A 24,194-nucleotide genomic window follows, 5' to 3' on the forward strand; every position below is an offset into this window, starting at 1 on the left:
TTGCTGTGTTGTGTTTATGTTGCCTTTGTTGGTGGGAGGGAATGGGGGTGTTTAAAAGCGAGGGAAGAAGCAGTAATGCTGTTGAACATGAAAAGTCCACACTTAAACCTTACTGTAGGTTCAATAAGAGTGAAGTATACTAGTATGTATCAAATGTGAGTGTACATATGAATACTAGTATGTGTGAGTGTGCAAACGCAATAGCGTATCCGAGCACTACATCGTCACGTGACCGCAATTTCAGTCCATCCCATCTGTAGAAACATGGAAGAGAAAGGGATAGCAAATCAACCATGGAGTCTACAACAGGTAACCACACAAAAATGACGGGCGAAAAAAAAAAAAAAATTCAAAATCTTTTGCTTCTGGTAAGTGCAGGTCATCTTTCAATTGCTGAATAACCATATACCACAGAGACGTATATGTAGTTCCTATTGCAATTATAAGCTACCATGTACAAAAACAATTAATTGAAATGAATATAAACTTGCTCTGCACATAGATGCATACACAGTTACTCTGAAAGCAGCATACAGAGCAAAGTTTCGCCGAGATTGCAGCTACTGAGGCAAGTAAGCTGAAGCCAATAGCAATCATTTCTTAGCCTTTGAGAACCTCAAGCATCGATATTTCTCCCCACTGACAGTGATCTCAAGTGCTCCATCCTGGTTATCTTGATTTGATGCAGTTCCCATGAGAACACTTTTCTCTTTCTCCAGATTCTCTCTTTCCATCTTTAGTCTTGCTTCTTGACGAGCAATCTCGGCCTGCACAAAGAGAACAAGATCAATTCCTCTGAAAAAAAATTAAAAGACCAATCAATGAGAAAGAGAAAAATTAGCTCATATGGCAGAAAAAAGAATCAGCAACACACGTACTGCACAATTGTCACCAACTTATAATGATGGTGCAAGAGACACGAGACGTTAACTTAAATAAAATGGACAGCAGAAACTACACCGTTTTTTTTTTTATCTCATAAGCTTTCTTATTATCAACTCTGACTTCTGAACTATCCTAAAATTCACCTGCTTAGACATCAAAATTCACCTGATCCTAAAAAGGCATCAGTTCTCACTTGAAACAGCATTTCTATACTACATCATTGTATTCTGTACAAGACAAGGATTTCCAAGGAACCTATGCATTAAACATGGATGCGTTTTCAATTGCACCTGTGACACTAAACTAAGACTTCCTAACTTATTATGACAGCAAAAGCAAAGAACTTCGGAAATTGGTTGAGCCTGCCTTAGCGAATGAGAGATGATCGTCTCATTGTCATAGATTATTACAAAGTCATAGTAACCTTACTAACATTAAGCAACTTTACCAATAACTATCATTATTTGAAAATGCGCGATGGCAGCTTAGCTAATGATACCACTTAATAACACCCCAAGGGTTTACCATCCATAACTCATTAGCCAATGGTTTCGTCTTTCCGAACCCATCAAGTTATGCAAACCTCAAACTAGCAGAGTCAGCACTGCAGTTGTAAGAAATTTAACAAAATCAACATTATATTTCCTCAAAACTATAACCAGCTTCAATCCAACCCAATTATATACCAATTCAAAAATGGGTCAGCAAAACTACCCTAATAATCTACAAATGGCAAAAATTTAACAAAATCAGCACTACAATTTCTTGAAACAGTAATTAACATAACCCCTAATTAACCAATCATTAGGTCAGCAACACCATACATAAATACCACATTAATTCCTCAATTTCGCAACCAAAACACCAATTTAACCAAAACCCAATTGAATTGAGAAATCTAAGAACAATTTCATCAAAACAACAAGAATTTGAAGAAAAATGAGCTGAAACATACCTCTCGACGAGATAATTCAGCTTTCCAAGCAGCTTCACGTTCAGCGACTTCACGTTCACGTTCTTCAATGTAACTCTGCATTTCTCTCTCCTTCATAATTCGATCTTGAATATCAGCTTCCAAAGCTTCCTTTAATTCTTGAACAAACTTATCAACCACTGATTTAATCCTCAACGACATTGTCACTCCTCAAAAACAAATTTTACCCAGAAATTGCAGGTATAAATTAGGGATTTGAATGAAATCCCATTGATGATTGAAATTTGATGACAGAAAATTAATGGGTTTTCTGGAAATTGTTAGTGTTAATTTGGGGAAATTGAGTTGTGGACTAGGTTTAATTTAGAAAGTTGGGGAAGAAAGAAGGAAGAGTGTACGAGTGATTGAATGGAAGCAAAAAAGTGGACGAAATGAATATTGGCCTGTTCTCGGCCCATTTTTGGTGCTTTTTTCAATGAGAGTGATAGATAAGGAATCATTTATTTCATAGTCATGGGAATAATATGAAATTTTAGACAAGTTAATTGAAAATTAGTATTGATTCCTAATTAAATAAGTTAATGATTTTTATAAACATTTATTACATAAGAATGCGTGATAAAATACACGTCAATTGGTTTTATTGATGTTAACCATGCTTAATGATTTGATTTCTAACTCGACATGTAGCTCTAAAGGGTGATACATCAGTTTTCTTTATTTGATAATGGTTATATGAATCCCTTAATGTATGGATTTCTTAATGTATGAACTTCTTTCAAAATTAGTATTCTCTACTATGTAGTTGTGGATTAATATTACAAATTCCCTATTTTTTTTTATTGATTTAGCTATTTTACTATTTTGAACTAGTTATAAAACTTATAATCATAAAGATTACACAATTTGGCCATCTATTGGCCAGATTTCCTTGTGTAAAAAGGTACTGTGTAAACAAAGAAGTTGGATGTCTATGCTATATGATAAACCTAATAACAAAATGCACGCTAAGAAAAAACTTTGGATAGCCTACAAAGTTTGATGAAAGATTGGATTTGATGATGAGAAATTGACACAGTTGGACCATGGTATGAAAGTTATGGAACATCCAATATGTTCCGATTGTAGCTCAAACGGTCAAACCCGTCAAAAACTAAACAACTCAAGCTTACATATAACAATGTTGAAAACAAAATTACAATTCCAAAACATATGTTATAAAAGCTTCATCTTAAACATTAGTACAATACTCAGTTATACGAATGTACATCTATGAATCTATACTCCACATGGACCACCCACAAGTATTAAGATAGCCACCAGGCACATCCATATGCACCACACTCTTGAAAAAGGCCCCAAAGCCTACACTCACTGCAATCTGGCCACAAGTTACTCAAAGTCCTTCCAAGCTTACAATTTTGGACAACATAATGAAAAAGTAGTACTCACAAGATTAAGGACAAAAGTCAAAAAGTGAAAAGGCAGTGAAAGAAGAGTTGGTTATATTACCGCCAATTACCAAAGATTTCAGCGTCATCATCGGAGACTAAATATGACAAATAACCCAGCGGCGTTCTTATGTCTTTTTCTCTCCTCTCACCCCTCCATGGCTCCACCCCCCTTTCTTTATTAACTGTTTTTTATTACATTTGGCCCCGCCCTTAACATGTTTTTTTACCGACATATAATCACGCGATACACCAACCTTAAGTCCAAAAATATACTTCCTTCATGTTCTTAAGTGCTTTAATTTAACTGTCACGTATAATTATATACTAATGGGAATTTAATTAGATATATTTGTTAATATAAAAGTATGATTTATATTCTGTAATATCCATAACTATCAGTCTAATACAACAATTTTTTTTACATGTAAAAAATCACTAATAAAGTAAAATATGAGAGTAGTATATGATTCTAATGTATAATTTGACCTTTAATATTGTTATATGCTACAGGGTATAATAAGTATATTTAATATAAAAAAAAATGATGAAGTAACACGTTAACAACCCAACAACATATCTTCCAATTCCATTTTTTGTCTCTCTCATTCCACATTCTTTCACTACCTCTACTCGCTCACTTCTTCTCAAACTATCTATCTTCAAGCCTTAATCCAAACTCTAGAAAATTATTATATGATCACAAGAAATCCACGAAACGCTGTCGTATCGACTCCAATGGCGAAATTACTAGCAACTTCAGTGGCATTATTACTGGCAATTGTCATCGGAGAATCACGGGAGCTTCGGCCATCAGAGCATGGATTACCGTACCAGAATCTTCCAGTGAAGTCACCGGACATGATGATGTTCTTCGGCGAACAAGCCTCTCCGCCGGAGAAAAAGCCGCCTTCACCGGAGATTCTAGATAATTCGAACAAAACGGCGTCGTTGGATACGTGGTGGAGAGAGACGCCACCGGGTAAGAAAAAGGAGAATAAAGTAAGAAATGCGTTGTTAATTGCAACAGTAGTTTGCGGAGGTACAGGTGTCGTTTTGTTATTGGCTGCTGCGTTTCTGTTTGCGGTTCATTTTTATAGGCAAAGATTGGAAACATCGTCGGGTTCAACTATTGTTGTTGCTAATAATAATGTCAATCAATCTGCCTCTGTTTCTGGTAATGATACTGGTGCAACTGTTCCCAATAATAAGTGAGCTACTGAGCTCAGATTGTGGAGATTTTATTTATTAATTTATTTTATTTCGAAGTTATTAATTTTTTGTGAGAGATGAATTATCGTTGTATTGTAAGAATTTTGGTTGATTTGTCATGGAATGAGATGCACAAAGTTGTTAATTTGAGTGGTATTGACTCCTGTAGTAGATTTGCTAGTGTGGTACATGTACATCTTTTAGTACTATATCATCGGTTTGTAGTCATCGTAATAATCAACCTATTCAATTGACTTGAGTCCACTTAATTTGAATGTAAATATTTAGAGTAAGAGAAAGATTGGTTGATTTTTGGTCTAATTAGAGTGGATTTACCAACTTAAATCTTGAATAATGCATTATATTTGGTGTTGCAATCATAAAAGTGAGAACTTAATTTTGAATTGAAAAAAAGTCCAAATATTTAGCTAATGGGATATTGGGTTAATTGGGATGTCATTGATTTTCTAAGTTTAATTTCAGTTTACATTTTAATATAATTATATTCCGTATAATATTTACAATTTCCAAATCAAGAATACAAAATTGATGGGAAATTGCACTTGCTCATAGATGTTGTACCGCTTGCATCATTACTTTTGGGATCATAAATTACAAATTTGAAAATAACAATTAGTGTACACCTTTATGCATGGGAGAAAGAAAATTAAAGGCCAAAACAGAATCTCTCAGATGATTGCCAATCTCTTTATTCAAGGATGATTCTACAAAAAAGAAAAAAAAAAGATGAATAGAATTGCCTTATATTGGAAGGAAGAATACTAGAATAGGTCTTCTACTTGAATTGTATGAGGGTTTTGATTGAAGGAGTTGCCAATATTATGCTTTAGATATTTTCTTAAAAATATTTTATAAATTTTTTTTTTTTGAGAGAAATGTAATGCTTTAGGTAAGAATTTGCTTTCTCTACAGTAATATTTTTTACTCTTTGTGGATAAAACATAAAATTTAAATTAATATGGCCCATCCTCACATGCTGCTAGGATGTCTTTTTTTTTTCAATTAGTCATTTTGTACTTATTCCAAGCATCATGTTGATTAACTTACATTATCATCTTTCCATGGGCTACACTAAGGTGTTGTTTGGCTGATCTTCAAATATGTGGAAAATAAAAATCATGAGAATTTGCAAACAAGGTAGTTGTTTGGTTAACAACAAAAAGTGAAAATGGAGGAATTGGTAATTCATGGGAAATTTTTACTTCTCACAAAACATGGGAAATTTAATTACCTACCTCCTCCTTAGTCACTCAAAATTCCCATGAATTTCAAATTCCTTTATAAGAACTAAACAACTTATGGTCATTTCATAAAAATTGTATGAAGGAAATAAATTCCCATAAATTAAAATTACCATAGGAATTTAATTCCTATGTTAATCAAACAGGCCCTAAGTCACTAACAACCTCATATGATCTTATTTACATATGTTTATCCAGCTATAGTTATTACATCATCTATATAGCTTTTGTGTAACTTTGGTAAACCTTTCTAACACTACTAGCCATATTACTATTAATTCTATATACGTTTCTTTCTCAAAATGTTAAATCCATTTAATATGATAAGAAGTGATGGATAAAACCTGACATGGCTACACGAGTTAACTTGATCCAACGAACTTAGCAAGTTAACTCCACTAAGAATTTAATATAAAGAGAATCTCCCTCCTCAAAAAGCCCAAAGTCGGCTCAATTCACCAACCTTAAGTTTTGTAATATAAACCTTACCAAATAAGATGATTAATACTTAATATCATAATATCTAATAAGAAATAGATCAATTACAATATTTAAAGGAATGGGAATCTCAATTTTTTACTTTATTATATTTAATATTAAGGTTTGATTGCTACCATAGCAATACCAACCAAATGCTTCACATAGATTAAAAAAATAAAAAATAAAAATAAAATCCAAGTAATAGTCATTTCTAAACTCGTTTAACAAGCTAATTAGGTTCGATTCTCATTACAAACTTGCAAGGATTTTTCCCTTATTATCATCAGTTGTCAAAACTGACTTTTTATTGATACGTACCCTGTCAATTGAATTAGTAAATGATTCACTTTACCTTAGTAGGGGGTGGGTGGAAGCTTATACAAATCAACCCATTCTTACAAGATTAGACATCTTACCATCCAAAACATAATCAATGAAACCTAATAAATGCACCATATGTCTTGTCAAAAAAAATAAAAATAAATGCACCATATGTCATCAATTTTGGTAGGCTATCACACGAATGTCTAAGAAGAACAAAGGCCCAACGTAATAGACCTGATCAAGTTTGGCCTGACCCGACCCGACTCGACTCTATTATGGGCGGGTTTTGGACATAATTTTCTAGCTTCGGTCCGGCCCGGCCTGCCCAATGATCACCTCTACAATATATATCAGTAGTTAATGCCCGAGGTCACGCTCAGCCAATGGTCGTCGCCAAAATTGAACATTTACTATAACAAAAATGAACATTTTTTAATTAAACATATTTTACAATAATTTTGTATTTCTCAATAATCAAATGTTCATTTTCATGCAGTATGATGTTCATTCTTATAAAACAAATGTTCATTTCATACCGTATGATGTTCATTCTTATAAAAATAAATGTTCATTTTATTTTTTAATTAATACAAATTTTTGTATTTGTTCACTTGTATAAAATGTTCATTTTTATAAAAAAAGACGTTCAATTAGCATTAGAATTTATAATTTTAGACATTAGCATTTTGTTCATTATTAAAAAATATATTGTTGATTTATTTAATTGGTGTTAAATCATATAGCTCAATTGCAAGATATCTATCAAGAGAATTGAACAAATCAAGGTTTTTAACTTGAAGCTTAAAAAAATTGTTGATAAATAAGCAATAACATCATATATTCATTTTTATTTACAACCGAAATGTTCAGTTATATAATATTAAATATATAATATTTTTTTTCAATTTTATAATCTCTTTATTTTACTCTTATATTATAAATATTTATTTTTATATAATACAATATTCAAAAATAAATATTCATTTTTCTTCTAGTAAATGTTCATTTTTTTTTTCTAGTAAATGTTCATTTACTGGGCATAACCTACTGGCTTAGCGCGACCTCAACCAAAATTTTATGAGATATTAATGTAGTTGCACAACATTTAAGCCCACATTCTAGTCAACTGTTGCCCAACATATTAGTGTTTTTTAACATTTCGTGATTTTACTACACTTTCATCCCATTTTTTTTTGCAAATGCATCAAAATGTTGATAGATTTTAAACTTTAATCTGAATCCCTGAAACAATATAATTCTAATCTCTAACCCCAGTTAACTATGAATTTAGTATTTTCAAAGTTAAAATCAATCGAAAAATGCTCTCTGTTCTTCTTACGTTCATACTTAGTACCAGCAAATTTAACAGAAAATGCAGCAGTTTTTCCAAATTTAATCGAAGAATTTACCAAATTCTGCTATCAACGAGATTTACCCAGATCAATAAATTCTATGAAAAGCTTGGAAAATCATGGTTTAATGGCGGATTGTGTTGCTTACTCTGAACTCATCAAATGCTGCATTTCTAAAAAAGCAATTGAGGAAGGAAAACTTGTTCATAAGCATTTGGTTTCAAATGGGAACAAACCCAAATCTTTTTTACTTAGTATGTTGGTGAATATGTATGTAAAATTTAACCTTTTGGGTGAAGCAGAGAAGCTGTTTGATAAAATGCCTGAGAGAAATGTTGTGGCTTGGACTACAATGATATCAGCGTATTCTAATGCTAAGATTAGTCATAAGGCTTTGGAGTTCTTGATTTTGATGCTTCGAGAGGGTGTTAGTCCGAATATGTATACGTTTTCCTCTGTTTTGAGAGCTTGTGATGGGGTGTTGAGCCTTAGGCAGGTGCATTGTGGTTTATTTAAGTATGGCTTAGAGTCCGATGTATTTGTAAGGAGTGCTTTGATTGATGTTTATGCTAAGTGGGGTGAATTGGATAATGCACTGGCTGTTTTCGAGGAGTTTGTGACCGGAGATTTGGTTGTTTGGAATTCCATAATTGGAGCTTTTGCACAGAACAGTGACAGTGATGAGGCTTTGAATCTCTTCAAGAGAATGAAGAGGGCTGGTTTTGCGGCTGAGCAAGCAACATTGACAAGTACTCTGAGAGCAGTTACTGGGTTATCATTGTTAGAATTAGGGAGGCAGGTGCATGTTCATGTGCTGAAGTATGATCAAGATTTGATCCTCAACAATGCCCTTTTAGATATGTATTGCAAGTGTGGTGGGTTAGATGATGCGCGTTTGTTTTTTAGCCAGATGAAGGAGAGAGATGTTATCTCTTGGAGCACTATGATTATTGGATTAGCTCAAAATGGATTCAGCAGAGAAGCCCTTGATTTATTTGAGAAGATGAAACAAACTGAGACCAAACCAAATTATATTACAATGGTTGGTGTCTTATTTGCTTGTAGCCATGCTGGTCTATTAGAGGAAGGGCAATATTACTTTGAGTCCATGAAGAAGCTGTTCGGTGTTGATCCTGGTAGAGAGCATTATGGATGCATGATTGATCTTTTAGGAAGGGCAGGTAAGATTGATGATGCTGTTAGATTACTCCATGAAATGAACTGTGAACCCGATGCAGTGACTTGGAGAACTCTCCTTGGCGCTTGTAAGATTCACAAAAATGCAGATATAGCTATTTATGCTGCCAAGCAAATCTTGAAGCTAGAACCAGATGATGTGGGGACGTATATACTACTATCAAATATCTATGAGAACTCTCAGAGATGGGAAGATGCCATGAGTTTGAGAAAGACAATGAGAGAAAGAGGACTTAAGAAGGAACCAGGATGCAGCTGGATTGAAGTAAATAAGAGAATTCATGCTTTCATCTTCCGAGATATGTCACATCCTCAAATAGATGACATTATCAGAGAGCTAAATCAGTTAGTTCTGAAATTGAGAGGGGTAGGTTATGTTCCTGATACAAACTTCATCTTGCAAGATCTTGAGGGAGAGCAAAAGGAAGATTCGCTTCAGTACCACAGTGAGAAACTCGCGATTGTATATGGGTTAATGAGCTTGCCTAGAGCAAGTATTATTAGGATTAAGAAGAATCTTAGAATTTGTGGGGATTGCCATCTCTTTGCAAAGCTTGTTGCTAAAACAGAGAAGAGAATCATTGTGATTAGAGACCAAGTAAGATACCATCATTTTCAAGATGGTACTTGTTCATGTGGAGATTATTGGTAGAAAAATAGGGTAGCAAGTGAAGTACTATAACAGATGAAAACAACCGTGTCGTTAATGGGAGATTTCTTGTCAAAGTTGGCAGCAAGAAGGTAAAGATAGAAGGACGGCTTCATTGAAAGTTTGGAGAGCAGAAAATTTACAGAGAATTTTCTAAGAAGTTTACAAAAACATAGAAAAAGTGTGAATGAATGAATTAGCTTTCTTATCAGCTAAAATATATATAACAGAATTTTGTAACTAACTTGTAACAAACTTTTCCTTAGCTGATGTCAGCAATCCAATACTCATGCTTCTTGCGTGTGTAGTCCAACTCAGCTTTACACATGCTCCTTCAATTCCTCATCATCATCAGTTATTCTAACACCCCCACTCAAACTATGCATTGTGTTAACCATGCCTAGTTTGGATAGTAACTCATTGAACTGTCTTGAGGGTAGTACTTTTGTGAACAAGTCTGCAATATGTGAAGTTGTAGGTAAGTATGTAATCTGTATTAATCCTTCTAACACCTTGTCTCTTGTAAAATGAACATCAATCTCTATATGCTTTGTCCTCTCATGATGTACAGGATTTTTAGCTATGTGAATTGCACTCTGATTATCACAGTGTAGAGTTACAGGCTTCAAATTCTGAACTCCCAATTCTTCTAGTAATCTCACAATCCATGCTACTTCTCCTGTTGCTGCTGACATTGCCCTGTACTATACTCTGCCTCTGAGGAACTTTTTGACACAACACCTTGCTTCTTTGACTTCCAAGTTATAGGAGATTTTCCTAAGATCAAAATGTAACCTGGATGGATCTTCTGCTATCTAAACAAGCTCCCCAGTCTGAATTAGAAAAGGCTTGTAATATCAACTTTTTTGCACCTTTCAATAAAATACCTTGCCCTATTGTCCCATTTACATATCTCAAAGTGTGTTGTAATGCCCTGAAATGAGGCATTCTAGGTTCTTGAAGAAACTGACTGAGATGTTGTACAGCATAGGATAAGTTTGGTCTGGTATGAGTCAGGAAATTCAATTTCCCAACAAGACATATGTATCTACTAGGATCACCATAAAGATCTCCTTCTGTTGCTTGTAGTTTAATGTATACAGGTGGAGGAGTTACAGCTGTCCTATCTTCATGTATATTAGCTTCTTTCAGCAGTTCATTTGTGAACTTCTTTTGTGACATACTTGTAGCAGCATCCATGTACCCAATTTCCATCCCAAGAAAATAGCTAAGCTTTCCCAGATTTTTGATACTGAAAACAGCATCAAGATGACTTTTCAATCTGCAAATTTCCAACTCATCACTTCCTGTGACAATAATGTCATCTACATATACTGCTACTATGATGATGCTATTCTGTTTTTGTTAATGAGATAAAGAAAGAAAAACAAGTTAGAAGTGACTAGCTAGAGAGAGAGAAAGGCGAGAAAATTCAAACTCCCATCTTCACAACTGGAAAAAAAACTTCATCATAGTCAATCCCCCACTTCTGATTATAGCCCTTAGCCACCAATCTTGCTTTGAACCTTTCAATAGAACCATCAGCTTTGAGTTTGATCTTGTAAACCCATTTACAACCAATGGCCTTTTTTTTAGGAGGGAGAGAAACCAAAATCCAAGTGTTGTTCTTTTGTAAAGCAGTGAGTTCTTTATGCATAGCTTCAACCCATCTATCATCCTTCACAACCTGTAGATAAGAAGTAGGTTCTTGCAAGCTTTCTGCAGCTGAGACTAAAGCATGTATTGATGGTGAAATATGGCTGAATTGAACAAGACCACACCAGTGTGACTGAGAACTGCTGGATTCACTAAGGTTACATATGAAGTTATCAAAATGGGATGGAAACTTTGTAGGTCTGGAACTCTTTCTCACTGTGGGAGCAGGACAACTAGTAACAGTTTCAGATAAGTCAGTAGAAAGAGATGTGTCTGGTTGCATGTCAAGGGAAGAATCAGAAGAAGAAGTAGGGTCAGTGGGAACAGGAGTATCATATTCCCTTATGATTACAGGAAGGGAATCATAAGAGAAAGAGGAGAAATCAGTGGAAATGGGAAGGAAGAATTTATGCTGTGTTTTGGCTGAAAAATGATAAGGAAAGTGTTGTTCATGGAAAACTACATCCCTGGATACAAATATCTTCAAGGAGTCTAAGTAAAGCACCTTATCCTTTCTGGTAAGAAGAGTATCCTATAAACACATGAGGTTCTGCCTGGGTGTTCAAATTTTGTTCTGTGCTGTTTTGATGTTGAAACAAAACATAGACAACCAAAAACCCTCAAATGGTCTAAGGAGGGTGCTAAGCCAAATACCTTTTCATATGGTGAACAATTACCAAGAACATGTTAGGGCATTCTGTTTATTAAATGGACATCACACATGACACACTCACCCCAAAACTGTATAGAAAGGTTAGCTTGGAAGAATAAAGCTCTGGAAGTTTCAAGAAGATGTTTGTGTTTCCTTTCAATAACCCCATTCTGTTGTGGTGTATCCACACAGCTTCTTTGTTGGGAAATACCCTTTGCAAGAAAGAAAACCTTTAATTCCCCCTCACAAAGCTCAGGAGCATTGTCACTCCTCACCATTGTAACAGTTTTGACAAACTGATTCTCAACATACATAACAAAATTTAAAAAAATTTGAATAGCATCTGATTTGTAATGCATTAGAAATATCCAAGTCATTCTACTGAAATCATCAACAATTGTCAGAAAAATTTTACAACCATTGTGGGTGGGATCCGGATTAGGACCCCATACATCAATGTGTAAAAGTTCAAATGGTGCCTTGGACTTAATACTACTAACAGGAAAAGAATTTCTAGTCTGTTTGGCAGCAGGACAGATTTGACAAAAACTATCCAGAGTACACTCTTTAATACAAACATCAGAAACAGCATGATGCAATCTATTGACAGGAAGATGCCCTAACCTAAGATGCCATAACTTGACTTTATTAAGATCATTACTATGTACAATAGCATCAGCAAGAGACTCTGTATGACCTTTCTTTTCTAGGACTGAATCATCCAAACAGTATAGTCCATTCTTGAGTTTACCAAGAAGAGTTGGCTTTTGTGAAAAGCCTTGAATATAACACTCATTGTCAGTGTAAATAGCATGACAACCTAAATCCTTACACAACTTACGTATAGAAATCAGATTATACCTAAAATCAGGAACATATAGTGCATTATTCAACACTATATGACTGTTTAGTGTTATTGTACCTAAGTGTGTGATTGTCACTTGTTTCCCATTAGGTATAGTGATTGAATTTTCTGTACCACTATATTGATTTAATGAAATACCCCAAATTTTTGAGTATTCGAGGACGAACTTTCGTTTTAGGGGAAGTAGATGAATACCCCAAATTTTAGAGTATATTTAATCAACGAATTTTTGAGTATATTTAATCAACGATTTTTCTAGTATAGAGTTTTAAATTTATAGTTATTTTTCAAATGATATATTAAAAAAAAAAAAAAACTGATTTTGAAAAATTTATAAGTATTATTATTTTCGGATTTATTAAAAAAAAAAAACTGATTTCGGATGTTTTCAGAAACTGATTTAAAAATTTGAGCTTATCTTTTCAAGAACTTTGAATTGAGACTTATCTCCGGAATACTCTAGAGAAATTTAACCTAAGTTTTCTAAAGTTATATATATACCTAAAGCCTAAAGCTGATACAATACCCATGCCTCTCAATTTACCAAGTCGTTATTCTCGACCGGTCTTTCGTCGGTAAGCGATGGTTTTCTTATTTTGATACACTGATAATGATCTCTTACCCACTCAATTTCTGTAAACTATCGCCTGTTGTTGTAGTTGACGAACTGGAAGGGGGGTTGTTTTCTTAAAAAAAAAGGAGAATGGACACCATTGAAGAAGAAAACTATGGAGTTGGTGCGTGGGAATTGTAGTTCAAGAGGAGATGAATGTTGTAGTGGGCCATCAAATAAAGCAATACCTTATAATCCTAACACAGTAGACTTACAAGTGTTTTTTTTTTGTTATTTCCGTCTCGTGCTACTACGTACTAACTTCGTAATTAGACTATTAGCTATACGAGTCAGACTAATTTAGTTTTATTATCTGTTTATTTGTAGACGGAGGCTACTAGGTGAACGTTTCGAAGGTTACCTACCTTGAGATTTACGCGTAACTCAAGGTAAATTTCAATGTCCATCATCTTTAGAATCACGTTAGGAAATTGTTTTAAATTATTGTGTGCCAACTATGTGCTTACGTAATTATATGTGATGGATGTGTTACCGTATGATATTCTGGAATTATATTATATACTAGTTTTCTATAATTGTGTACTAGTATAATATTTTCGAAAATTTGATTATTTAGTATCGTATGAGTTTTTATATAGTTAAAATCTTGGGAATTGGATGATTGATTATATGTGGTTGATGGTCTCCAAGACCTATTGAGAAACGAGTTGTAACTAGTATGTCCTTTTAAAATGACTCTGTTTTAAAAGTACAGAAACTAAAATATTGTTACTTGGGATTAAATTGATTTGTGCAATACTCGTGTGCAATGTGATCGGACAATTTAATCTATTAAAATGTACATTAAATTAAGAAGGGAAATGAAACCCGAAAGGGTGAAGAACAGGTTGCCCACTAGTGGTTATGGTTGCTACTAGTTGGTTTAAATTGACGTATATTGCTGTTTAGTCTTCCTCCTAATCAATGGGTATTAGTGAGGGGTGTGCACACTCAGGACATTCTGTTTAATTTATGGCCATTTGGGGTTACGCGCGACCCCTCTGTAAAGTAGGTGGTGACAGGGACTAGTCCCGGCTTACTGGTGTTCTCTTTCCCTTTCTTAACTAAAGTAATAAAATTTATGTGACAATTTGGTTTGACTTATTATTGTAATGTCGATAAAATTGGGTTGTGTAAAATATTTTTCGAACTAAAATTATTATTTTACAGGATGGAGTTGGAATTACTCGGTTTATCTGATTTTGGGAGTTTTCTCTCTTTTCTTGTTTCCGATTTATTTTGCAGGTTGGTAAAAGGGTACTCGGTTACGTGTGAGGAGACGTTAGAATAATCACGTAGCTAAGACATTTTAGTTAATTCTGAACTTAGTTATTTTCCTTTTATTTAATGTTTTACGGTTTGGATGTAACGAATATTTAATTCTTGTCGCCACTTAGATCACTTAGTTATAAAATGGTATTTTGTTTTTGCTTTGCACTTGTTTTCTACGGAAAATAAGTGTAACAGTAACACTCCCAAGCTTCGATGTCGGTTTTGAAAAGAAAAGGGTTACTCTTATTGTTTACAAAGACCCGAATTTTGGGGGTGTTACATTTAAAGAATCAAACAAGGATCTATCATAACACATATGATCTGTAGCTCCACTGTCCAATATCCAATTTCCATGAACTGGAGAGGTGAAACAGAATTTACTTGCCACATGAGCAGATTTAGTCTCTCCTGAACTTGGTGGCTGCATTTCTGCTTTCTGTTGAGTCAACTGATACCTCAAGAATTTTTCATACTGCTCTCCAGATAATATAATCTCATTCCCCTGATTCTCTTTCTCTTCATGACCAGTAAACTCTACATTTGCAGCCACTCTTTTACCCTTACCAGAATAGTTAACCTTGCAATGATCATAGTAGTAGTTGACTCTTCTCTGATCATTGTGTTTGTGATTGTAATAGCTCTGTCTGTTTTTATCTTGATCAAAATATTTCCTGTTGTTCACAACAAAAGCCATAGGTTCAATGGAGTTACCATGCGTCTGATACAATTGTTTGTGCTTTTCTTCTTGTACAGGCAGTCTGTAAGCATGTGAAATGTTAGGCAAAGGATTCAACATCAGTATACTTCCTCTGACCACCTCAAAACCATCATCGAGCTTCATTAAGAACTCAACCAACCAATCTTCTGTCCTGCTGTGACTTGAGCAATCTCTGAGTAATATCACCGTTACAAGTTACAGTTGATGCAAGAACACATAGGAATTGGATCAATAGCATCTAGCTGATCTCAAATCATCTTTATCTTGGTGTAAAATCCTGAAATATTGTCTTGATCTTGTTTAATCTCATGTAAGGCTTGTTGTAGAGAGTATAACAAAGCACCAGATGATTGCCCAAATCTTCTTTCAAATCCATCCATATTTCCCTAGCTGAAATATAACACACTTCTTGCTATGTCTTGTTCTAAGACACCTAACAACCATGAAATGATCATATTGTTGCACCTTTCCCAAGCAAGGTAAAGATCACTAGTTACAGCAGGTTTAATCAAACTTCCATCAACAAAACCAAGCTTATTTTTGGCTGATAAGTGAATCAACATTGAACGCTTCCAATCTCCATAACTGTTTCCATCAAACTTAAAATTCACCAGTTTCTGACTAGGATTATTAGATGGATGCAAATAAAATGGTGAAGTAGGATTTTGTGAAGGATCTATTGCCATTTCTATACTTCAATTACAACCACAAAATCAAGAGTCTAATTCAATATCAAACTCAGTACACAATTGTATCACAAACAAATGTTCACCAAACGATTACTCCTCAAATGCAATAAGAACTTCTGATTGAGCAACTAATTCCAGAAGAATGAACAAAATATACTGAACTTCAATTGATCGTAGTACTGTCTTGCAGAATTTGAACAAAGAATCAAGAAATTTGATCGAACTTGAACATCAGAAAACTTCGAGAATTTGATCGAAAGAAGAATACCTCAAACAAACAATTTCAGCAAGAAATGATCAAGAACTTCTTCATCACCAGATCGTAAACCTGCTCTGATACCATGTCAAAGTTGGCAGCAAGAAGGTAAAGCTAGAAGGACGGCTTCATTGAAATTTTGGAGAGAAGAAAATTTACAGAGAATTTTCTAAGAAGTTTACAAAAACATAGAAAAAGTGTGAATGAATGAATTAGCTTTCTTATCAGCTAAAATATATATAACAGAATTTTGTAACTAACTTGTAACAAACTTTTCCTTAGCTGATGTCAGCAATCCAATACTCATGCTTCTTGCGTGTGTAGTCCAACTCAGCTTTACACATGCTCCTTCAATTCCTCATCATCATCAGTTATTCTAACATTTCTCTCTGTCTCTCAGTTTTGGGAAAGAATGTGAAGAACTGTTCAAAAATACAGCAAGAAGAAAAATTCTGTACTTTAACTGTCTCCTTGAGCAGGACAGATTCACCGTGGTTGTGAATTATTTGTTGTGATACTATGTGTAATAACTTCGGCTGAAAATCTATGAACAGACCAATCGGAATAATTTGAGGAATGGAAAGCTTCATTGATCGCCATTTCTTCCCTCCCTCATTTTTTTTTCCTGTATGCGTGTGCGAGAGGCGGGGATGAGCAGCCAAATTATAATGATATTTGTATCTGAAATAATAAGTCACGAAAAATTTGTTTATTTATTTATATGTTTGATTGTATATAACAAAGCACTGTTGAAAGACGAAGTACAAAGATGAATTCAGAAGCTTTCTCTATAAATAGAAACTAAAGTTAACCAACTAAAAACTGATGCATTTACAGACCCCTATAACTTTTGCTTAATTGACATTCTTGAAGGATTCGAGTTGCTGCAGGATGATTACATTACAACCTGTGAGAGCAGTATCCCAAATCCACCTTTCTGGAAGTGCTGATAATTTTCTTACTACTCGTATTTAGAAGCTTTTGCTTCTGTCTGTTCATCATAAGACGCAAAAGCGTTGATAATAGCAGCATATATGTCTATACCTTTGATATATTCCTGCTGATTTAGGAACTGCCAAAAGTAAATTCATGACTGTTAGAAACAGAAGAATAGATTAACTTGAATTTAGAATTAACACTGCAGAAGTGAAACAGACAATCTGAATCAAAAGTACAAAGCATTTGAAAACAGAAAGAACAGTAAATATAAGTTTGCAGCAGGTAAATCAAATACTTACTGTTAATACAAAGTTTTTTGAGAAAACCATTCCATGACAGCATGGAAGAGAATGGTTTTCAAGATATGCAATGCAATTGCCTGGCTACTTTCAGCCTTAAATTTTCTGATTGACGTAATCATGAATAGATAAATTTACTATCTACCTCATTATGGTCATGTGCAAGGCTTGGAGTATTTGCAATGGGAGAGAAGCCTATTGCTGGCAATCCTCGTTGTCTAAAGAAACTAGCATCTGTTGCACCACGGAATATATCCGGCTTTTCCAGTTTCCCTCCAGCATTCTGAACAGATTCTTCTAAGAGAGCCCACCATGGATTTGAACTATCAGCAATCGTGACAGCTGGCTTACCAAATATGTCAAGTGTAGAAAACTTCTCTGTAAACTGTGCATATGATTCTTATCAGCCAAATGGAAGAAGAAAGAACAGAAAAACTAAATTTGCAGGGATATAGGAGTGAACTTGAAGTGGAAAGTAAATGGAAAAGGAAACTAGTATATCAACCACCGGAAAACTTAAATGAAAGCAAGTATGTCATTGTCAAATAATGACTTGGTTGTTTATCTGAAGATCAAATCAAAATACAACCATAATGGAAGGATTGAGCATCACTTCAGTTAGACAATAACAAGTGGGAATTTAATTTGATTATCACAAACCTATAACAATTCCTATAGGCAGCACCTTCTACCTCAAATGTCATGTTACGGGAAGCAGGGGCCCATTCCTCAGCAATTCGTCTTTCCAGTGCTGCTTGATCAGCTGTTGGTGGAACCCGAATATCAATACCTGCTTCAGCTTCAGAAGGTTGCATATTCATGACAAAACCCTGATAAACAAGATTACCTCTTCATTTAAGAATAAGAACTAAGGTAGGTCTACCCTCACTATAAAATTAAGGCCCCTTACTAAGTTGTTACACCTAATGTAACTTATGCATATATGTGAGTTATTGAAATAAAATCTGAACAAATGCAGACTTACAGTATGAGATCGAGTGCCAGCTTTCAGAAACACCAAATTTACTGAAATCAACTCTCCTGCTGTTTTCAAACCAGCCTTTAGCATGTCAAATTCTGATGCTCGAAATCTCCTTATACTTTCAATACTCTTCAACAAGTTCTCCATTGCAGTATTATCATACAACTTTGCCCCATGCCCAGGTGCTCCTGCAGCCTTAATCACCAGCCACATCGGTGACCTGTCTGCATAATATGCCCGATACTTCTCATCTGCTGAAGGTCCTCCTTCATCTAGTACAAAAGCGACATTCATCTTTTCAAACACATCAGACTCCGCCAACTTCTCAGCCCCATCACGTCCCCCAATCTCCTCATCAGGGACGTAAGACAAATAAATGGTACGAATGGGCTCAAAACCAGAATCCTTTAGCTTCCGAATAGCTTCTAAGTACTGCATACCTACACATTTCATGTCCTGCACATACATAGACAAACAATGCATTAATTCGTCGTAGACCCTTACTAGTGCCATAATTAATTTCATTCAAGGTTTAAAACAGCCTCATAGGAACTTATGGAGAAATGACTGGAAATTTTGACAAAAAATACAATCTGTTTTAGCTAGCATTAGCTGCAGTTGGTTCTTCACAGGCCATAAGCATGATACAAATCTTTCTATACACCCTATTTTTCAATTTTCAAGAGAAAATCATATTATAGACCCATAATTTTACTTTAATCTAATAGTTCATTCAACAATCAACACACTATTTCAAGCTACCGTATACTACTCCCTCCGTTTTTAAATATTTGTTGTACTTTCCATTTCTAGCCATTTTTATTTTTTAAATACTTACTTCATTTTCTTATCTGAAAAGCTTTTGCAATATCTAATGCCAATACAAATCATATTTTATTAATTTCATACCCTCTCTCCTTCAATTCTCTCGACAACTTATACTCTTTACAAATTTTTATTCTTTCACCTACCCCACTCATCTCTATATTTTATTACTTTTTTCAATTTCTCCTAAAATTGCTTACATGAAAAAATGGAACAAAGTTTTTAAAATCGGAGGGAGTATAAGTATAAGTCACTCCCACATCATTTACTGTATGAAATTGGGTAGGGAACATAATTCCCTACCTAATTTTGTCAATCGCTTTTTCCAAATATGTCTCGTGGAAAAGCCCTTAATTACGAGGGACATGACATCCTAAAGTATTGAATTTTACTTGGGTGTTAATATTCATCAAGTTTGTCAATTACAAATACAAAATAACATCACTAAAACAAAATTAACCATAAAAAAATTGTGAACTTGATAGAAGTGCTTGCCTGAGAACCTCTGGCATAAATATTACCAACAGAATCAATGTGAGCTCCAAAAGGGTGATAAGTCCACTTCTGGGATTCCACCGGAACGACGTCGGTGTGAGAGTTGAGGAGAACTGAGGGCAAATTGGGGTTTTTGCCAGGCCATTTGAGCAAGATTAAGGGTTTGTTTTTGACAAATTCAATAGTCTGAGATTCAAGAGACAATGATTCTGCTTGAGATAGGATGAAATCAGCAGCTTCAAAGTATTTGGGGTTTGGATGAGCAGTGTTAATCTGCAGATATTCTTGGAATCTGGAGATAATTGAAGATGATGGGTTTGGGCCATTTGGGGTTGTTTCGCAAGTGATGAATAGTAGAGAGAGAAAGTAGAGATGGAAAAAATTGTTGCAGTTGACTATTTTCATTGGTGTCACCTGTGATTCTATGAATCAGAGATGGGGTTTTACTTGAAGTTCTCGGTATAAAGGCACAACTGAAAGGAGAACGGAGGCTATAAAAGTTCTATGCTCCGGGTTCGAATGCCGGGTGCTAAGTTATGTTCACAAGCACCATGGTAATCCCCACCTTTTTTTAGGTAGGGGTATGATACTTCACGCACCCGGGGCACGTAGCTGTATAATTTGTTTGCATTTATTGGCGCATGAGGTACACGCAACTCTTTACATCTATCATAAAGTGGAGTAGTTGCTAAACTAATGCAATAGTTGTTTTATTTATTTATATACACGCATCACAAAATTATTGTTAAATGAGTATTGAAGTACTTGTAAGTTGTAACACAGGCTTTTTACACACTTCGAGTTCATAACATGTGCCAAAGTTACAAAGCATTGACTGAATTGTTCTTCTGAAAACTAGTTTCTGAAGTCTGAACCACAATTTGATTAAATGGAGGTGCTATAGGATGAGTACAATGTGACAGAAGAGTGGCGAAATCCAGATATCTCAGTTAGGCTTGCTTGCTGTTCTTTTACAGCTCATATTTAAAAGCTTTAGCTTCAGCAGGCCAAGCATATGATATTATGATGCATAAGCTTTGATGATTGATGGGTATATGTCAACTCCTTTCAGATATTCCTCTTGGTTTTAAAACTGCAGAAAGAAACATGTTTTTGTTAGAAGAAATGCCAAATTCTAAGCTAAAAGTATGCTTGGACTTAAAGACTGTAACATTAGATTTTCTCCAAGCATACTAGAAAACTGTATGGTTTCCCATGTAAACGCCAGTTTGCATTGCCATTAGCAAACACTAGAAACTGTTGATTAAATTACATTGCTTAAAGGTTCAGCTATGGAAAACAGATGTTTACCAGTCTGACGCTATCTGAATCAAAAGAAACAGACAATCTGAATCAAAAGAACAATGCATTTAAAAAAAGAAAGAACAGTAGAGGATAAACCGAAACTTGCAGCAGATAGATCAAACACCAACTATGAATACATGTTTTTGAGAAATCTGTTTCATGACAGCATGAAAGAGAATGGTTTTCAAGAAATGCAAGGCAATTGCCTCGCTAAATTCAGACTCAAAGTTTCTGATTGACATTCACAAATACATAAAAAAAAGTACTATCTACCTCATTATGGTCATGTGCTAGGCTTGGAGTATTTGCAATGGGAGAGAAACCGATTGCTGGTAATCCTTGTTCTCTAAAGAACCTAGCATCTGTTGCACCGCGGAAAATATCCAGCTTTTTAAGTTTCCCACCAGCATTCTGAACAGCTTCTTCTAAGAGGATCCACCATGGATTCGAACTATCAGCAGATGTGACAGCTGGCTTACCAAATATGTCAAGTGTAGAAAACTTCTTCAACTGTCCACATGATACTTAGCAGTCAAATGAAAGAAAAAAGAGCAGAAAAAAACTATTTGCAGGGATATTGGATATAAGTGGAAAGAAAATGGAGAAAGAAACAAACATGTCAATCAACTAAAGCTTAAATGAAAGCATGAAAGCAATTATGTCATTGTCAAATAATGACTTAGTTTTTCATCTGAAGATCAAATCAGAATACAACATGAAGGAAGGATTGAGTGTCATCACAGTAGGAATTTTATTTAATAATCACATTAGCCGATAAAAGTATTCCTATAGATAGCAAATCTTACGGTCCTACCTCAATTTCATGTTGCGCGAAGCAGGGGCCCATTCCTCAGCATTTGTCTTTTAAGTACAGCTTGATCAACTGTTGGAGGAACCCGAAGGTCAATACCTGCTTCAGCTTCAGAAGGTTGCATAATCATGAAAAAACCCTGATTGACAAGAATAAATCTCCATCTAAGAAGAGGAACTAAGAAATGTCTAAATTGTCGACCCTCACTACAAAATAAGCCCCCTTACTAATTTCATACACCTTATGTAAGTAATGTGTTATGTTTTTTTTTTTTTTTTTTTTTTTTTTTTGGTGAAAATGTGTTATTTATGTGTATATGTGGATTAATGATATGAATGCTGAACAAATGCAGACTTACAGTTGGAGATTGGGTGCCAGCTTTCAGAAACACGAAATTTGCTGAAATCACCTCTCCTGTGGATTTCAAGCCAACCTTTAACATGTCAAATTCTGATGCTCGAAATCTCCAAATACTTTCAATACTCTTCATCAAGTTCTCAATTGCAGTATTGTCATACAACTTTGCCCCATGCCCAGGTGCTCCTGTAGCCTTAATCACCAGCCACATCGGTGACTTGTCTGCATAATATGCCTGATACTTCTTATCTGGTGAAGGCACTCCTTCATCGAGTACAAAAGCCACATTCATTTTTTTGAACACATCAGACTCTGCTTACTTCTCAGCCCCATCCCGTCCCCCAATCTCCTCATCAGGGACATGAGACAAATAAATGGTACGACTGGGCTCAAAACCAGAATCCTTTAGTTTCCGAATAGCTTCTAAGTACTGCATACCTAGACATTTCACGTCCTGCATATACATACGTAAAACAATAATTCGTCATATAACCTTATTCGTGCCATAATTAGTTTCATTAAAGGTTTTTAACAGCCTCATAGGAGCTTATGAATAAATGGCTGAAAAATTTGACTACGTATATACATTCTGTTCTAGTTAGCATAAGCTGCTGTTGGTTGTTCATAGACCATAAGCATAATACAAACCTATCTATACAACTTGTTCTTCAATTTGTTTTAAGAAAATCATAGTCAAGACCCACAATTTTCCCTAAATCTACTACACAACACACTATTCAAAGCCACTAGATTATAAGCCTCTGATAATTCGCTGTATTAGATTGGGTACGGGAACACAATTTGCTACCTAATTTTATCAAAGCTACTATATACTATAATTCTCATGAAAAGCCCTTAGTTATGATAAAGTACTGAATTTTTACATACAATTATAATATTCATCGAGTTTGTCAATCAAAACAAAAACAATTAACATCATTTCAGAAAAACTAACCATACAAGAAATGTTAACTTGATAGAAGTGCTTGCCTGAGAGCCTCTGGCATATATATTACTATCAAAATCAATGTGAGCTCCAAAAGGGTGATGAGTCCACTTCTGGGATTCTACCGGAATGACATCAGTGTGAGAGTTGAGCATGATTGAAATTTGGGGTTTTTGCCAGGCCATTTGAGCAAGATTACAGGTTGTTGACAAATTCAATAGTCTGGGATTCAAGAGACAAAGATTCAGCTTGAGATAGGATGAAATCAGCAGCTTCATAGTATTTGAGATTAGGATGAGCTGTGTTGATTTGAAGATATTTTTGGAATCTGGAGATGATTGGAGATGATGATGATGGGTTTCGGGCTGCTTGGCAAGTGATGAATAGGAGAGAAAGAAAGTACAAATGGAAAAAGTTGTTGCAGTTGACTATTTTCATGGGTGTGACCTGTGAATTCAGAGAGGGGTTTTACTTCACTTGAAGTTCTCCTGATGGTGGTAAAGGATATGAAGCCTCAACTGAAAGAAGAGAACAAAGGCTATAAAGTTCTATGTTTCGGGTTCGAATGCTGGGTCCCACGTTCAACATTCACAAGCAGCATCACATCCTGAACACATCAAACTTATGTACCTTTATTTTTCGGGAAGTTTATAATATTTTACGCACCCGGGTGCACATAGCTGCATGTTTTTTTATGCATCAGTGGCGCATGAGGTACATGCAGCTTCTTGGTACATCATATAGGAATTTGGGGGTGGGGGGGGGGGA

At 35.0% G+C, this 24,194-nt stretch overlaps 5 protein-coding genes and 1 pseudogene across 6 annotated transcripts; 2 read left to right on the plus strand and 4 right to left on the minus strand.

Moving 5' to 3' along the window:
* Positions 1-338: 338 nt before the first annotated feature.
* Positions 339-2,283, minus strand: LOC110718697. The gene is made up of 2 exons (XM_021897584.1): positions 1,841-2,283; positions 339-767 (listed from the first exon to the last, which is right to left on the minus strand). Exons 1-2 carry the CDS (start codon positions 2,018-2,020, stop codon positions 594-596), a joined length of 354 nt encoding a protein of 117 aa, XP_021753276.1. The 5' UTR covers positions 2,021-2,283; the 3' UTR covers positions 339-593.
* Positions 2,284-3,802: 1,519 nt separating this feature from the next.
* LOC110718693 lies at positions 3,803-4,653 on the plus strand. Its single transcript, XM_021897581.1, has one exon. It carries the CDS (start codon positions 3,967-3,969, stop codon positions 4,483-4,485), a length of 519 nt encoding a protein of 172 aa, XP_021753273.1. The 5' UTR covers positions 3,803-3,966; the 3' UTR covers positions 4,486-4,653.
* Positions 4,654-7,759: 3,106 nt separating this feature from the next.
* LOC110718683 (pentatricopeptide repeat-containing protein At2g03880, mitochondrial-like) lies at positions 7,760-10,288 on the plus strand. Its single transcript, XM_021897569.1, has one exon. It carries the CDS (start codon positions 7,830-7,832, stop codon positions 9,747-9,749), a length of 1,920 nt encoding a protein of 639 aa, XP_021753261.1. The 5' UTR covers positions 7,760-7,829; the 3' UTR covers positions 9,750-10,288.
* A 241-nt stretch (positions 10,289-10,529) lies between these two features.
* On the minus strand, positions 10,530-16,208 carry LOC110718951. Its single transcript, XM_021897888.1, has 5 exons — positions 15,988-16,208; positions 15,059-15,694; positions 12,137-12,915; positions 11,212-11,825; positions 10,530-11,102 (listed from the first exon to the last, which is right to left on the minus strand). The coding sequence occupies exons 1-5, from the start codon at positions 16,206-16,208 to the stop codon at positions 10,530-10,532; spliced, it is 2,823 nt and encodes a 940-aa protein (XP_021753580.1).
* A 455-nt stretch (positions 16,209-16,663) lies between these two features.
* Positions 16,664-20,622, minus strand: LOC110718689 (aminoacylase-1-like). 2 transcript variants are annotated; one of them, XM_021897576.1, is made up of 5 exons: positions 20,008-20,618; positions 18,691-19,143; positions 18,398-18,535; positions 17,851-18,090; positions 16,664-17,539 (listed from the first exon to the last, which is right to left on the minus strand). In XM_021897576.1, the coding sequence occupies exons 1-5, from the start codon at positions 20,410-20,412 to the stop codon at positions 17,429-17,431; spliced, it is 1,347 nt and encodes a 448-aa protein (XP_021753268.1). In that variant the 5' UTR covers positions 20,413-20,618; the 3' UTR covers positions 16,664-17,428. The 2 variants fall into 2 exon arrangements, with proteins under 2 accessions (XP_021753268.1, XP_021753269.1); XM_021897577.1 differs by lacking the exon at positions 16,664-17,539 and having other exon boundaries at positions 17,876-18,090; positions 18,366-18,535; positions 20,008-20,622.
* A 386-nt stretch (positions 20,623-21,008) lies between these two features.
* LOC110718699 lies at positions 21,009-24,187 on the minus strand (annotated as a pseudogene).
* Positions 24,188-24,194: the final 7 nt, after the last annotated feature.

Source organism: Chenopodium quinoa, unplaced genomic scaffold (genome assembly GCF_001683475.1).
Source record: "Chenopodium quinoa cultivar QQ74 unplaced genomic scaffold, ASM168347v1, whole genome shotgun sequence".
Taxonomy (NCBI): Eukaryota; Viridiplantae; Streptophyta; class Magnoliopsida; order Caryophyllales; family Amaranthaceae; genus Chenopodium; species Chenopodium quinoa.